Here is a 17,999-nt window from a genome sequence, read left to right as displayed (position 1 = left end):
AAAGTGGAAAGTGAAAGTGAAGTCACTCAGTTGTGTCCGACTCTTAGCGACCCCATGGACTGCAGCCTACCAGGCTCCTCCGTCCATGGGGTTTTCCAGGCAACAGTACTGGAGTGGGGTGCCATTGCCTTCTCCAAAGTTACTGTCTAGTGCCCTGTAATTTCATCCCAAAGGACTCCTTTAGCTAATTTTTAGGGCACTTCTACTAGTAACAAGCTCATTTATATTTCATCTAGAAATGTTCTTAATTTCTCCTTCATCCCTGTAGCTTAGTTTAGCCAAATATAGAGTTCTTGGTTGATGAGGGTTTTTTTCTTGCATCCTCTAAGATTTCTGATGAGAAACTGGCTGATTGATAGTCTTTCTAAGAGATGTGTCTTTGTGTGGGCCTTTGAGTTTATCCTAATTGGAGTCCTCTGAGCACCATAAATCTGTAGATTTATGCCTTTTCTCAAACTTGAGACGTTTCCAGCTAGTATTTCTACAGATATGCTTTCTGCTCCATGTATGACAAATGTACTGCTTGGATTCCCATACTACACATGCTAGTTTACCTAACAGTGTACCACAAACAAAGCCAATTAGGCTCATTTGCTTTTCTATATTCTTTTTTCTTCCTGTTCCTCAAACTCAAACTTCCAATTGTCCCATTGTCAAATTTTCTCTGTCTTATGCTTGTTCAAATATGCTTTTGAAGCACTTTAGTGTATATTTCAATATTGTACTTATTAGTTTCAAAATGTCTTTTTGGTTTCTTTTTATAATTTCTCTTTATTGCTATTCTCATTTTGTTCATATGATGTTTTCCTGTTTTCACCCATGTCTTTCTTGAGCTCTTTGAACATCTTTAACTAAGGTGTCTTAAAAATCTTTGTCTAGTTAAGTCTGACACTTTGGCATCTTCAGATACATTCTGCATTGATTTATTTTGTTCTTTTGAAAGGACCATACTTTTCTGTTTCTTTTTATGCCTTGTGATTGTTTTTTGAAAACTGAATGGTTCATTTAGTTGATAGCCCTAGAAATCAGATTCTTCTTCTAACTCATGTTTTTTGCTTGTTTTCACATCGGGTGTGTCCATGACAGGATTTAGCCTGAGGTGAAAGCATACTTCTCAGGTCTTTCCTAAGACTTCCACTTTTCCAAGGCTTTCTAAATTCCCCCATATATATGGTTGCTTTTTGATGTAAAAAAAAAAAAAACCCTCAAAACCAAAAAAACAGATGTGGTTCCTTAAAATACCATGGAAGCCACTTGAGCCTGGAGGGTTGATACAATGGCTGCCAATCTCTGTGTCTGTACCTCTGCTTTCAGAAACAGCAATCTGCAATCAGAACACAGAACCCTGATATTTGAGGACAAAGTCCTTAATGCCTACCTTGGCTCCAGCAAGCTGTGCCAGAAGCACAGGTTGCTGTTGAAACAGCTGTCTCCCATGGGGCTGTGGAAATGAGGGATGGATAGCTGTTACTACACTGAGGACTGAAATCAACCAATACTAATTGTAATTTACCAGCCAAGCTTTATGCTGGAAATTTCAAGTATTCAAAATAGACTCCAGAGTTCCAAAGTCTTCACTTCAGTTTCTGCCAGTACAATCATTGCCTGGGTAGTGAGATGGATTTCTGGACCTTTTTACTCTGCCATCTTTCCTGGCGTCAAACTGACCAGTTGTTTTTGAAAAGTCTCTCAAATTTGGGTTTCTCTGATATATTCTTATGATTAGATTGATGCAATGCATTATTGAGAATACCACTGATTGTGTGTCTGTGGTAGGGCTGATGTGTCCTCCTTAGCACATCATATTATTGTGTATTATTGGTGATGTTAATCCTGGTCACGTTGCTAAGATGGGGTCTGCCAATATTCTACACTGTGAACTTAACTATTTCCTCCTTTATAACTATTAAATATTTGGGGCAATACTTTGAGATTATGCAGAAATCCTGTTTCTATTTAAACTTTCACCCACTCATTTTAGCAACTATCAGTAGATTACTATGATGTTCTGATGGTAACTTTTGCATTTTCCTCATTTCATCTACACTTATTCACTGGAATTCTTCAGTGACGAAGTGTTACTTTGTTGAATTTGTTCATGTATGCACTTACTTATCTGTATTACTATACACTTAAGGATAATCATTTTATTACTTATTTTATAATTCAATATTATAATAATTTAGTTTTTCAATTTGTTTCAACTCTGGGCATTATAAAATCTTTTAGTTTGGCTCTTGTGCCTTAAAATTTTCAGCGCTTCCTTAACTTTCTGATAATGCCCCAGACTCATGCTATTCTTTCTCAACTCACACTGCTGACTAAAGCAGTTCTCTAAGAAACACTGATTCCTTTTATTGAAGAATAGTATTATGAATCAAGAACTCAATTCTAGGTGTGGTCATTGCTACCACAGTATTGCTGCTTCCAACCCAATGCACTGATTTTTTTGTATATATTAAAACAACCTTGGATTCCTGGGATCAATCCCATTTGATCAGAATGCATTATTCTTCTTTTAAATTATTGGACTTAATTTGCTAATATTTTGATAAAATTTTTCATACCTACATTCATAAGAGATGTTTTTCTGTAGCATTCTGTTTTTGCAATTTCTCTGTCTGGTTTTGGTATCAGGATAAGTTAGGAAATCTATGCGCTTGTTCTAACTTCTGAAAGAATTTATAACTAGCAATTAATGATTCATTAAATGATAGAAACCCTTAACAGACATCATACTATAAGGAAAATCATGGTCCTCTTTTTATTAGACTTCTAGTAACATTTTCCACTTTACTCATATGTAACTTGATGAAGTTCTGTTGAGTATTATTGAACAGTTTTTTATTTAAACAAAGGTAAAAAAGATCAGGGGAAAAAATCCATCTTATAGAAAGTGAATTAGTTTTTAAATGTTACTTAAAAATTAGTTTTGTTCTTTTTAAAATATAGTCTCTAGACAAAAATAGGAATTTTTCCTTAGTTTTATCAATACTTCATTCAAAAGCTCATAAATTATCCAAATGAATCACTGTACCTATATATTTCAATAGCTTTCATATCTTCATCATCAAATTCATCTTCCGCGTCCTTCAATTCTGCAAGAGTCATCTTTTCATATGGTTTAACTGAAACACAATAAGAAGTTGTAGATAAATGAGTTATTTAAAAAACAATTTTACTTTATAATTACATGTCTAGAAAAACAATAGATAAATGGAGATCAAGAATATCTTTAATGTTGATATTAAAGTTTCTTCATCATATAAAGCTATATTGTGGTTGACTGAAGTTTGTTTGGAATATTATTACTCCCTCAGAGTTCACAAAACTATCAAGTTGTATTTAAAAATAGATGTGAAAATCAACTAGATCACATAAATGTACAGTTCCCCAAGTACCTGGAAATACTGGCAAGTAATACATGTATACAGAATGATGAAAATAGAAGGTAATCACAAAGCAAAGAAAAGTAATAGAAAAAAATCTCAGGTTAAATACTAGGGCATTTCAGCTCTAATATTAGGATGTAACTTTCAATACATGAATTAGGAATTTTAGGCGTCAGCATCCTAATTTCAAAAGTATGAGTGGGATTTCTATTAAATTATTTCTAACATCCTATCTCCCTCTAACTTCACAAAATACATGATCACTATCATAACTGTATTATTCCCTTTACCCAGACCACCAAATGCACAACTATACCCATTGCTTCTTTCTGTAAACGTAAAACCATTTCTTCAATTTCATCTTTTGGCTCTTCTTTTGGAGGAAGAATGCCAAAATCTCTTAAAATTTCATTCCATTCTGTATCTTCATTTGGATCCTATATAAAAAAAATTTTAAAACCTATTAGCATAGTCGTACATTTCAATATTTGTAAAACTTATATGCCGCATTTCCAACCATGTAATTATTCATGAACTCTACAGATAAACTAGACAATTAGTTTTAAAGAGGAGAACAAAATGGACTACTTTTTCCCCATTTCCCAGTACTACTGCAACTACATACATTGATAAAAAAGAATACATCCTGTACCCTCAATGTTATACTGAGATGTTTAATAAAAAATAAATCTAATATATATATATATGGGCTTCCCTGGTGGCTCAGAGGTTAAAGCATGTATATATATATATATATATATATATATATACACACACACACACACACACACACTATTAATGAAGAAACTTGTGAGTCACGGAAAATAATTTGAAGACTATAATAGGCAAAACCAACTCACATCAGGGTTTCAGTCACCATCTGCAGTGATTTTGGAGCCCAAGAAAATAAAGTCTGTCACTGTTTTCATTTTTTTCCCCATCTATTTGCCATGAAGTGATGGGACCAGATGTCATGATCTTAATTTTTGAATGTTGAGTTTTAAGTGAACTTATTCACTCCCCTCTTTCACCTTCATCAAGAGGCTCTTTAGTTCCACTTTACTTTCTGCCATTAGAGTGGTATCATCTGCATATCTGAGGCTGTTGACACTTCTCCCAGCAATCTTGATTCCAGCTTATGATTCATCCAGACCAGCATGTCTCATAATGTACTTTGCATATAAGTTAAATAAGCAGGGTGACCATATACAGCCTTGACATACTCCTTTCCCAACTTGGAACCAGTCGGTTGTTCCATGTCTAGTTCTAACTGCTACTTCTTGACCCAAATATAGGTTTCTTAGGAGATAGGTATGGTTTGCTACTACAATCCTTTAAAAGATTTTCCACAGTTTGTTGTGATCCATATATACAAAGGCTTCAGTGTAGTCAATGAAGCAGAAGCAGATGCTTTTCTGAAATTCCTTTGCTTTCTTCAAGATCCAATTAATGCTGGCAATTTGATCACTGGTTCCTCTGTCTTTTCTAAATCCAGCTTGTATGTCTGGAAACTCCTGGTTCATGTACTACTAAAACCTAGTTCAAAGGATTTTGAGCATAAGCTTACTAGTATGTAAACTAGTGCAATTTTACAGTAGTTGGAACACTCTTTAGCACTGCCCTTCTTTGGGATTGGAATGAAAACTGGTCTTTTCTAATCCTGTAGCCATTGCTGAATTTTCCAAATTTGCTGACATATTGAGTCCAGCACTTTGACAGCATCATCTTTTAGGAGTTTAAATAGCTCAGGTGAAATTCCATCATCTCCACTAGCTTTGTTTGTAGTAATACTTCCTAATGGACCCTCCAGGATGTCCAGCTCTAGGTGAGTGATCAAACCATTGTGGTTATCTATGTCACTGAGACCTTTCTTGTATAGTTCTTCTGTATATTCCTGCCACCTCTTTTTAGTCTCTTCTGTTTCTGTTAGGTCCTCACCTTTTCTGTCCTTTATCATGCCCATCCTTGCATGAAATGTTACCTTGATATCTCCAATTTTTTTGAAGAGATATCTAGCCTTTCCCTTTCTATTGTTTTACTCTATTTCTTTGCATTATTTATTTAAGAAGGGCTTCTTATCTCTCCTTATTATTCTCTGGAACTGTGCATTTAGTTGGTTATATCTTTCCCTTTCTCCCTTGCCTTTCACTTCTCTTCATTCCTCAGCTATTGGTTAGGCCTCCTCAGGCAACAACTTTGCCTTCTTGCATTTCTTTTTCTTTGGGATGGTTTTGGTCACTGTCTTCTGTACAATATTACAAACCTTCATCCATAGTTTTTCAGACACTCTGTCTACCAGGTCAAATCCTTTGCATCTATTTGTAGATTAGATTACACCTCCATTGTATGATAATAAGGAATTTTATTTGGGCTCCAAAATCACTGCAGATGGTGACTGCAGCCATGGAATTAAAAGACGCTTACTCCTTGGAGGAAAAGTTATGACCAACCTAGACAGTATATTCAAAAGCAGAGACATTACTTTGCCAACAAAGGTCCATCTAGTCAAGGGTATGGTTTTCCCAGTAGTCATGTACGGATGTGAGAGTTAGACTATAAAGAAAGCTGAGCACCAAAGAATTGATGCTTTTGAACTGTGGTGTTGGAGAATACTGTTCAGAGTCCCTTGGACAGCAAGGCAGATACATCCAGTCCATCCTAAACGAAATCAGTCCTGAATATTCATTGGAAGAATGGATGTTGAAGCTGAAACTCCAATACTTTGGCCACATGATGCAAAGAGCTGACTCACTTGAAAAGACCCTGATGCTGGGAAAGATTGAAGGCAGGAGGAAAAGTGGGAGACAGAGGATGAGATGGTTGGATGACATCACTGACTCAATGGACATGAGTTTGAGTAAATTCTGGGAGTTGGTGATGGACAGGGAAGCCTGGCGTGCTGCAGTCCATGTGGTCACAAAGAGTTAGACACGACTGAGCGAATGAACTGAACTGAATTGAAATGGCCTAGTGGTTTTCCCTACTTTCTTCAATTTAAGACTGAATTTTGTGATAAAGAGCTCATGACCTGAACCACAGTCAGCTCAAGGTCTTATTTTTGCTGACTGTACAGAGCTTCTCCATCTTTGGCTGCAAAGAACATAATTAGTCTGATTTCAGCATTGACCATCTGGTGATATCCAGATGGCCAATACTGAGTCATTTCTTGGGTTGTTGGAAAATGGTGTTTGCTATGACCAGTGTGTTCTTTTGTTTGCCCTGATTCATTTTGGACTCCAAGTCCAAACTTGCCTGTTAATCTGGGTGTCTCTTGACTTCCTAGTTTTGCATTCCAATCCCCTATGAGGAAAAGGACATCTTTTTTGGTGTTAGTTCTACAAGGTCTTATAAGTCTTCCTGCAACTGGTCAACTTCAGCTTCTTCAGTATCAGTGGTTGGGACATAGACTTGGATTACTGTAATACTGTATGGTTTGCCTTGGAAATGAACTGAGATCATTCTGTCATTTTTGAGGTTGCACCCAAGTACTGCATTTCAGACTCTTTTGTTGATTATAAGGGCTACTCCATTTCTTCTTAGGATTCTCGCCCACAGTAGTAGATACAGCAGTCATCTGAATTAAATTCATCCATTCCCATCCATTTTAGTTCATCTTGCTACCTCCTGCCTGATCACATTCACTTTACCTTGATTCATGGAACTAACATTCCAGATTCTTATGCAATACTGTTCTTTACAGCATCAGACTTTACCTTCACTACCAGACACATCCACGACAAATTCTTTATCTACATCCTACAAAATTTTATATGCTGTATTTTTATTGGTATTCAGTTAAAATATTTCCAACCTTATGATTTTTTTCCCTCACATTTTAATTTGGAAGGATGCTACTTAATTTTCAAATACTTTGGACTTTTCTAAGTATTTAATTAATAATTTATAATTTAATTCTGCTTGGTCAGGAAACATTCTTTGTTAAGATTTCAATTTTCTGAAATGCATTTATTTGTTTCATGACTCAGCATATGGTATTAATATATCTTAGTGAATGTTGTACCTAGTGTGAAAGGAATGTATATTCTCCCACAGATCAGGGTTTATTTCTCTACAAATCAATAGGTTGTCAACAGATTTGTTCAGAAATTCTATTTTGTTAGAGATTTTTTCTTTAGTTGTTCTGTCAATTATTAGGGGGAGGGATGTTAACGGAGAAGGCAATGGCAACCCACTCCAGTACTCTTGCCTGGAAAATCCCATGGACAGAGGAGCCTGGTAGGCTGCAGTCCATGGGGTCGCGAAGTGTCAGACACGACTGAGTGACTTCACTTTCACTTTCTTGCATTGGAGAAGGAAATGGCAACCCACTCCAGTGTTCTTGCCTGGAGAATCCCAGGGATGGCGGAGCCTGGTGGGCTGCCATCTATGGGGTCGCACAGACTTGGACACAACTGAAGTGACTTAGCAAGGATGTTAAAAATCTCTGATTATGAATGTAGATTGTCTTTCTCTCCCTCTGTCAGTTTTTGCTTCGTATGTTTGATGTTTGATTATTATGAAAATAAACAGTTGTATTTAAGAGATTTTCCTAGTGAATTTTTCTTATCATTATACAATTTTCCTTTTTATTTCTAGTAGCAATCCTAAAAGATGATGCTGTTAAAGTGCTGCACTCAATATGCCAGCTAAATTGGAAAACTCAGTAATGGCCACAGGACTGAAAAAGGTCAGTTTTCATTCCAATCCCAAAGAAGGGCAATGCCAGAGAATGTTCAAACTATATACAATTGAACTCATTTCACGTGTTAGCAGGTAATGCTCAAAATCCTTCAAGCTAGGCTTCAACAGTATTTAAACCAAGAATTTCCAGATGTCCAGGCTGGATTTAGAAAAGGCAAAGGAACCAGAGATCAAATTGCCAACATCTACTGGATCACAGAAAAAACAAGAGAATTACAGAAAAACATCTACTTCTGCTTTATTGATTAGGCTACAGCTTTTGACTGAGTGGATCACAACAAAATGGAAAATTCTTCAAGAGATGGGAATACCAGACCACCTTACCTACCTCCTGTCAACAAGGAACACAATGCGACATGGAACAACGGAATGGTTCTGAAATGGGAAAGGATTACGTCAAGGCTGTATATTGTCACCCTGCTTATTTAACTTCCATGCAGAGTACATCATGCAAAATGTTGGGCTGGATGAAGCAAGAGCTGGAATCAAGATTGCCAGGAGAAATATCAATAACCTCAGATATGCAGGTGACACCACCTTTATGGCAGAAAATGAAGAAGAACTAAAGAGCCTCTTGATAAAAGTGAAAGAGGAGAGTGAAAAAGTTGGCTTAAAGCTCAACATTCAGAAAACTAAGATCGTGGCATCCAGTCCCATCACTTCATGGCAAACAGATGGGGAAACACTGGAAACAGTGGCTGATTTTATTTTGGGGGGCTCCAAAATCACGGCAGATGGTGACTGCAGCCATGAAATTAAAAGACGCTTACTCCTTGGAAGAAAAGTTATGACCAACCTAGACAGCATATTCAAAAGCAGAGACATTACTTTGCCAACAAAGGTCCGTCTAGTCAAGGCTATGGTTTTTCCAGTAGTCATGTATGGATGTGAGAGTTGGACAATAAAGAAAGCTGAGCGCCAAAGAACTGATGCTTTTGAACCGTGGTGTTGGAGAAGACTCTTAAGAGTCCTTTGGACTGCAAAGAGATCCAACCAGTCCACTCTAAAGGAAATCAGTTCTGAATATTCATTGGAAGGACTGATGCTGAAGCTGAAACTCCAATACTTTGGCCACCTGATGCAAAGAGCTGAATCTTTTGAAAAGACTCTGATGCTGGGAAAGATTGAAGGTGGGAGGAAAAGGGGACAACAGAGAATGAGATGGTTGGATGACATCACCAACTCAATGGGCATGAGTTTGAATAAACTCTGGGAGTTGGTGATGAACAGGAAGGCCTGGCATGCTGCATGCAGTCCATGGGGTCACAAAGAGTTGGACATGACTAAGCGACTGAACTGAACTGAATTGTATGGACACGAGAGCTGAACCATAAAGAACGCTGAGTGCCGAAAATTGATGCTTTCAAACTGTGGCACTGGAGAAGACTTTTGAGAGTCCCTTGAACTGCAAGATCAAATCAGTCAATCCTAAAGGAAATCAACTCTGAATATTCATTCGAAGGGCTGATACTGAAGCTGAAGCTCCAATATTTTGGCCACCTGATACAAAGAGCTGACTTGGAAAAATACCCTGATGCAAAGATTGAGGGCAGGAGAAGAAGGGGACAGCAGAGAATGAGATGCTTGGATGGCATCATCCACTCAATGGACATGAGTTCTAAGCAAGCTCTGGGGGATAATGATGGACAGGGAAATGTAACTTGCTGCAGTCCATGGGGTCGCAAAGAGTCAGATAGGAGTGAGCAACTGAACAACAATAATCATCATCTTGATGTCTACTTTGTTTGTTACTAACATAATTTATATAGCTTAAGACTAAGTACTGTTTAAACATATCTTTTTAAATTTTTTTATTTCAATCCATCTGTTTCTTTGTATTTAAAGTGTGTCTCTCTTAGCAGTATGTCATTATATATTGCTTTTTCAACTATTTTGATAATCTCTACTTTTTAATTGAAATGTTTCATTCATTTAATATAATAAATGTTAATGTTTAGATGTAGGGCCACTGTTTTCCTGTTTTCAATTAGTATTGTTTGCTTTTTGTTCCTCTGTTCCTTTCCTGCCTTCTTTAGGTTAAATATTTTTTAGAATTTAATTTTTTGCAAGTAGCTTTTTAGGTATACATCTTTTCATTATTGTTTTAATATAATTGTTCTAGACATTGTAATCCTGTCTTTAACTTATTACAGTTAATATTGGACTATTTTATATAAAATATGGGAATCTTGCTTAGTATAGTTCCATTTTCCACTATCCTATCCTTGGCTTTATTACTGTTATATATATTAACATCTACAACATATTTGAATCACTTTAATATAATGTTACAATTTCTGCCTTAAACAATTATGTCTCTTAAGAAAATTAAGAAAAATTATATTCAGTTTTTAGTATTTATCTAAATATAAAATTATATTCAGTTTTTAGTATTTATCTAAATAAATACTTTATTTATACATCTAGGGTACTTTTCACTCCCTTTTAGATACAGGTTTTCACCTGATGTAATTTCCTTTCAGTCTAAAGAAACTTCCTGTAGTATTCATTACAGTGTAGGTCTGCTGGAAATGAATACTCTCAGTTTTCATATTTCTGAAAATGTTTATTTTTTCCCTGTGTTTTGACAGATAGTTTAGCTGGATGTAGAATTTAGCTTGAAAGCTTTCCCTTCAGCATTTAAAGCATTTGAAAGGCCTTCTGGCCTCTGATGTTTCTGATGAGAAGTCAGCTAATAATGATATTACTGCTCTCCTATACATATGTAATATACACATCTTAATACGTCTTTTCTCTGGATGTTTTCAAGATTTTATCTTTCGATTTCAGAAGGGTATCTATGTGTGCTTGGTGCAGTTTTATTTTTATTTATCTTGTTTGGAGTTCCCTGAATTCTTAGATTTTTAGTTTATGCCTTCCCTCAAATTTTGGACAGTTTTATCCATTATTTCCTTAATTTTTTCCCTACCCCTCCACCCCATCTTCCTCTGCCTTACGATTCCTTACAGTATGCTACATGTATATACATGTTAACTATGTATTCTAGTTCAGTTCAGTTCAGTTCAGTCGCTCAGTCATGTCTGACTCTTTGCGACCCCATGAACTGCAGCACGCCAGGCCTCCCTGTCCATCACCAACTGCAGGAGTTCAGTCAGACGCAAGTCCATCAAGTCAGTGATGCCATCCAGCCATCTCATCCTCTGTCGTCCCCTTCTCCTCCTTGCCCCCAATCCCTCCCAGCATCAGAGTCTTTTCCAATGAGTCAACTCTTAGCATGAGGTGGCCAAAGTACTGGAGTTTCAGCTTTAGCATCATTCCTTCCAAAGAAATCCCAGGGCTGATCTCCTTCAGAATGGACTGGTTGGATCTCCTTGCAGTCCAAGGGACTCTCAAGAGTCTTCTCCAACACCGTTAATCCATTTAACAATATCACTTCAGTTCACTGAATCTCTATTCACTTTTATTATTTTTCTTTCTGTTCTTAAAACTGGACACTTTATATTGATAAATCCAAGTTCCCTGAGTCTTCTGCCACCTCCAGTTTTCCATTAAGCCCATTCAGTTATTTTTTATTTCAAGTCGTTGATCTTTTCAGTTCAAGAATTTCCATTTGATTGTTTTATTATTGTTTCTATTTCTCTGTTAAGATTCTCCACCTGTTAATTAAATTTCCTTTACATCCTTGAATATATTTATAATAGCTGCTTTAAATTCTTTGTTTGCTAATATTAACCTCTGGATAGTCTAAGGATCTGCTTCCATTGGTTGCTTTAATTTTGAATATGGCTTTTCATTTTTTTCTTTTTTTCTGGTCTAATTTTTATTGTATACTAGATATTGAGGATGATACATCATAGAAATTCATGATTCTTTATGTTCCTCTGAAGTATGTTGATTTTCATACTTGCAGGCAGTTAACTTGGCTGGACTGAAACATCAACCTCTTTCAACTGAAGTGGGCAGCACCCAAAACCTTAGATCAGCTCAGTTCTTTCATCTTCTAATGGCTGCTTTCTGCCAGGCAACTTGTGGTCTCTTACCTATATATGGAGTTTAGCTGACAATTAAGGATTTGTGTGAATCTTACACATAGAATTTAAAGATTATCCCTCTGTGCTACTTTTCTTTCTGAGACTTCCACATAATTCTCCCACCACTCTACCAACCCAGAACTTTGCTCTCCAAAACCCCTATTAACATGGTTGTTTTCTGCCATCCCATGCCATATGACTATAAAATGCCCTCATGTGCATCTAATCTTTTTAATCTATTGTGGTTTTAAAGTATGTTCACAGATTCTTTCAGACTCCTTTTTTTGAGAAGTGAAACTTAATGCCACTTCCATTGAGTATAGGCTGAACCTGTGGTCTTATTTCTAATAAACTGAAAATATGATGGAAGCAATACTATTTGAATTCTGAGACTAAGTCACAAAGGCACTGCTGCTGCTTTTTCCTTAGTCTCTCTCATCACTTACTCTGGGGGAAATCATGATTTTTCACAAAAGCAGCCTGTGTTGGTCTGCGTGGGAAGCCATAACATATCACAGATCAGGTGATTTAATTAGACATGTATTTTCTCACAGTTCTGGAGGTTGGAAGTCTAAAATCAAGGTGCCGGCAGGGTTGGTACTTCTGAGAACCCGTCTGGCTTGCAGGATGCTGCCTTCTTGTCGTGTACTCACACAACCTTCCTGCTGTGTGTTAGAGAGAGAGAACGTGTTCTAGTGTCTCTTCCACGTCTTATAAGGACACCAATCCTATCAGCAATGTTTTGTAGTTTCCAGTTTATTCTTATTATTTTTGATGTAATTATACATGGAATTATTTTCTTAATTTCCTTTGATATTACAGTGTTCACTGTAGTGTATAAAAATGTCTTCATCAAATTTGAATGTCACTTTTTATAGTTTCCTGCTCTCTGAAGAAAATTTCAATTTTGTCTTCTGTTTTTTAAACATAATAAGCATAGTTGTTTCATAACCTGTTTCTGATCATTCAGATACCTGAAGTCTTTGCAACTCTACTTTTGTTGGTTTATGTTCATAGTACCTCCCTTGTGTGCATGGTTACTTTTGGCTGACTGCTGCTTGATGTCCTGAGAACTTACAGGCAGGAATTCTAAGATAAAGATGTCTTTATCTACAGAGGATTTGCTGTGTCTTCCAGGCATGTACACGAAATACAGTATATTACTAATTTACAATAAATTCACAGTTTGAAGTTTTTTGGATCACCCAGACAATATGCTTTAGGCTGCAATCTATGTGAGAGCTGTCTTGAGCCACAACTTCTTGGGGATAGGTTTTATTGCTTTTCTTTTTATCCCCTGCTCCACTAAGCATCAAGACAACGTTCCTTGAATTCCCCTAGACATTTTATCTCTGGTTCATACTCCTATTAGTTGCCCATGCTTTCACAGGCCAAACTCTTGGGTTCCTTCTCACCCTGTAATTATACCCAGAACCAAACTGCAGATTAAGATGCGCTTGGGGTTAAAAGCTGCTTTAAAGCTCTAGAAATCCATTCACCTGTTTTTCTACTTTCCCTTTGATTTTGGTCTCATCGTTTTCTATCATGTTACCTCTGATGCTTTTAAGGATCAGAGGTAGTTTTACTTATATTCAGCAGAGGAGTTGGTCCAAATAACCAAGCTCATTATTATCAGAAAATCCAGCAGTCATCTTTAAAAAAAAAACAAACAAAAAACAAAACAAAACCCTCCCTGCACTTCACACACCCTATCACCCTCTTTTTTTTTCCTCCCTACTCAAACTTCTTAAGATAGTTATCTATATATTCTATAATCACTTCCATCTCCCATTCACTCTACATGCTAGTCCAAATTTGGCTTCTACCATCAATACTCCTTTCAAAACCATTCTAAGGTCAGCTATGAGCTCCATGCTGTCATTTTCAGTGGATATTCATTATATTTGATCTCTTAAGCAGAATTTGGGAAAGGCTGTCATTCTTTTCTTATTAAAACACTTTCTTGATATTCATGATATCACAATGTTGTTATTTAGTTGCTAAGTTGTATCCAACTCTTTTGCTACCCCATGGACTAGCCTGCCAGGCTCCTCTGTTTATGGGGTTGTCCACACAAGAATACTGGAGCAGGTTTCTTCTCCAGGTTATGTTCCCAACCCAAGGATCAAACATGCATTTCCTACATTGGCAGGTGGTTTCTTTACCACTGAGCTACCTTGGGAAGCCTCCATACTTATGGTTTTATTTATATCTCTGACTGTTCTCCTTAACTGATCTGGGAATTAGTTGCAAAGGGATTTAATAGTAAATGCTCTATATTCCGATCTTCCCTTGCCTTTAAGAAATCATCTATGAAATCATAATAAACAAAATAGAAAAAGGCACCACAATCCACATTATAATAGTATTATGGTATTTATCATGACACAGTTATATCTGAAGGAGAAGGCAATGGCACCCCACTCCAGTACTCTTGCCTGGAAAATCCCATGAACAGAGGAGCCTGGTAGGCTGCAGTCCATGGGGTCGCTAAGAGTCGGACACGACTGAGCGACTTCACTTTCACTTTTTACTTTCATGCATTGGAGAAGGAAATGGCAACCCACTCCAGTGTTCTTGCTTGGAGAATCCCAGGGATGGGGGAGCCTGGTGGGCTGCCGTCTATGGGGTCGCACAGAGTAGGACACGACTGAAGCGACTTAGCAGCAGCAGCAGCAACAGAGTTTTCGTGATCATGTAGGAGAAACTCCAGGGACACCTGGGCTTTCTTAAGACAGATGCGACTATTCGGGTCTCCTCTCTGACCTTTTTAAAATGTAGTGGGGCAGAATACTTAAATTGAATTACACTTGGCTTAAAACTGATGGTCTGTTTCTCATAAATAGTGCGGCAGTAAGATTTCCAGAATTTAGGTGTGAAAGGTTTCCTTCAGCGACAAACCTTAAGTCTTTCTCAAATTTTGAAAAAACGGCGTTCTCCTAGAACTCATTTACATTTCTCTTCAATCCTGACAGAGACGGACGCAAAATTTAGCTCTTACTGAGAACAAATGTTAGAACCTAACTCCTGTAGGAACACCGCTGGGGAAGCCTTTAGGGTGCCGCAAAGTCACCGGAGTCCGATATTCCCACCTGCATGGTGTTCCGCCTCACTTCGGGCCGGGACTTCTGTCTCCGACGTCCCTTTAAAGCGTTAAGGGAACCCACCGCGGTCCTGGCGGTTCCCACCGCCCCGCAGGAAGGCAGCGGGGAGAACAAACGCCTAGGACGCACTGCGCCGGGCGCAGCTCTGTTGCCAGGCAACGCTGAGGCGTGGCCTAGCTTTGGGTCCTGACGCACCTGGTCTTGGGCATTTGCCCCGAGGTGCCTCTTCTGTTCGAAATACTGGTGCTGGCATTTCTCCCACCCTTCTCTCCGCCACCACCAAATTAATGCGTTGTGTCCGAGCCTCCGGCATCCTTCAAGCCCTGAATCCTGTCTGTCTTCACTGGGAAGTAAGAAAATCTTGGGGAGAAAAACCCTTCAGAGTTCTTAACCCGGGACCCATAGTTTATATTTGGATGGACTTCAGCGCTTGAGGGCTTGAGCCCCAGCCCTCAATACACACATAATTTTGTTGTATGTGTGCATTTGGGGGGGTGTATTTCAGGACGAGAGCTTTCATCAGATTCTCAAATGATTCTCCTCCATCTTAAAAATCCATTGCTTTTAGGCAGGAAGCTCAGTCCTTAGGTAGGAAACCTAGATAGTTTGGTTCCTTGGTGTTTCAATTAAGGAAAGGAACTGCGAGCTGCCAGGAACATGAGAAAAACAGATGCTATTGCCAAACATGGTTATACCCATAATCACAAAGATGTGAAAAGATATGAAAAAGAATAAAAAATGGTTTTAGTGACAATTTTAAACTCGGGCTCAGCTTTGGACCACTCCATCTGTAGTGTCCAGTTAACACAAATTCTGCACTCCTAATAAGATATGCAGATGACACCACCCTTATGGCAGAAAGTGAAGAGGAACTAAAAAGCCTCTTGATAAAAGTGAACGAGGAGAGTGAAAAAGTTGGCTTAAAGCTCAACATTCAGAAAACGAAGATCATGGCATCTGGTCCCATCACTTCATGGGAAATAGATGGGGAAACAGTGGTAACAGTGTCAGACTTTATTTTGGGGGGGCCCCAAAATCACTGCAGATGGTGATTGCAGCCATGAAATTAAAAGACGCTTACTCCTTGGAAGGAAAGTTATGACCAACCTAGATAGTATACTGAAAAGCAGAGATATTACTTTGCCAACAAAGGTCCGTCTAGTCAAGGCTATGGTTTTTCCAGTGGTCATGTATGGATGTGAGAGTTGGACTGTGAAGAAAGCTGATTGCAGAAGAATTGATGCTTTTGAACTGTGGTGTTGGAGAAGACTCTTGAGAATCCCTTGGACTGCAAGGAGATCCAACCAGTCCATTCTGGAGGAGATCAGCCTTGGGATTTCTTTGGAAGGAATGATGCTAAAGCTGAAACTCCAGTACTTTGGCCACCTCATGCGAAGAGTTGACTCATTGGAAAAGACCCTGATGTTGGGAGGGATTGGGGGCAGGAGAAGAAGGGGACGACAGAGGACGGGATGGCTGGATGGCATCACCGACTCAATGGACATGGGTTTGAGTGAACTCCGGGAGTTGGTGATGGACAGGGAGGCCTGGTGTGCTGTGATTCATGGGGTTGCAAAGAGTTGGACAAGACTGAGCGACTAAACTGAACTGAACTGAATGGCCCATAAGTGTTTTGTTATATTTTCTTCTTTTTCTTATTCCCTGCCTCCTCCTCCCCCTCCACGTTCTTCTTCTCACCTTCCTCCCTCCTTTCTCTCCTCCTCTTTCTTCTTCTTTTTACTATCATGAGAGCACCTCCAAACATTAAGTGGCCTTAAGTTTCACTAGATTTCCAAGAGGCCCTGGGAGCTGCTTGAATTAGCCATCAACTCCCTTTCTTATTCTGACCCTCCCAAATCCAAGCTAGTTGAATTACTGTGCATAACACTAGGTCAGGTTGCCCTGTACATTTGGGGCTTTTAGAGCTCATTCCTTAGCAAGTTAAGTCCTATGGACCCTGCTCAGGCCCTAGACAGGCACTGGTTCTCTGTCTTGGTGGGGGATGGTTTCTTTATCCCTTCAAGTTCCATGAGCCCAATAAAGAAGCCAAAGCTGAGATAGAGCAGAAGCTTTGTTCAGTGGCCAAAGAATGGAGAAGTGGGGACTAAGTTCACAGATTAAATCCCTCCCCTTATCTTGCTCAGATAAGGAGAGGGGTTTAATTTTAAAGAGTAATGACAAAGGGAGGAGGAGTGAGGCTAATGATGGGAAGGCATATGCATTAGTTTTGGGGGGTATGGAGTGCCACTCCTTTTTATCCTTTTTGGTTCTTAATGTCAGGTCTTGGCCATCAGAAGTTGTGTCATTTAATATGATAATATGGTAAAATCAATGTATAATGAGATGCAGAGTCTCTTGGAGGTCAGATCTGTGAACATCTTGGTCCCAGCTGGTTGCATCTGGTTTTTGTTTGTAGCTTCCTTTATTATCTCTGGAGCCTTTAGTTTAAAGATTTATATTAACTCTTGCTAAAGGTGGGGGTTGGCAGGTTTTGAGCAAAGACCTAGAGCAGCTCTGGCAACACTCTGGGTCTCAAGTTCCCATCTTGTCAAGTCAATTCATTTTTTAAAGAAGATATTTTTTGTTCTCTTCTGCTCCTTTTTTCTTATGTTTTTCCCATGGATTGACAAGAAGTGAAATTCAGGGACTCTGTTAGTAAAAGGCATAATTTAAGCTATAATCAGTGGTCATCATTAGTAAGACAAAAGTTTATTAGATACTCTGAAGAATGTAAGACCTAATCCTACCCACACAGAGAGCCAGGCTTCTCTAATCAGTTAGCAACCTGCCGGTAGAGAAGACAGTTATCC

At 38.4% G+C, this 17,999-nt stretch overlaps 1 protein-coding gene across 1 annotated transcript in view; it reads right to left on the bottom strand.

The window, feature by feature from the left end:
- Nucleotides 1-15,534, bottom strand: part of PDCL2 (phosducin like 2) — a 33,425-nt gene extending 17,891 nt beyond the window's left edge. The window contains exons 1-3 of the mRNA XM_006058329.3: nucleotides 15,178-15,534; nucleotides 3,709-3,829; nucleotides 3,038-3,128 (exon numbers count right to left, since the gene is read on the bottom strand). Coding sequence (XP_006058391.2) covers nucleotides 3,038-3,128; nucleotides 3,709-3,829; nucleotides 15,178-15,183 — 218 coding nt within the window. The 5' untranslated portion in view covers nucleotides 15,184-15,534. The remainder of the gene's footprint in view (nucleotides 1-3,037; nucleotides 3,129-3,708; nucleotides 3,830-15,177) is intronic.
- Between the last annotated feature and the right edge of the window lie 2,465 nt (nucleotides 15,535-17,999).

This window comes from Bubalus bubalis, chromosome 7, assembly GCF_019923935.1.
Source record: "Bubalus bubalis isolate 160015118507 breed Murrah chromosome 7, NDDB_SH_1, whole genome shotgun sequence".
In the NCBI taxonomy this organism is placed as follows: Eukaryota; Metazoa; Chordata; class Mammalia; order Artiodactyla; family Bovidae; genus Bubalus; species Bubalus bubalis.
Note: the sequence above shows the minus strand (reverse complement) of the source record. Positions and strands in the feature narration are given on the sequence as shown.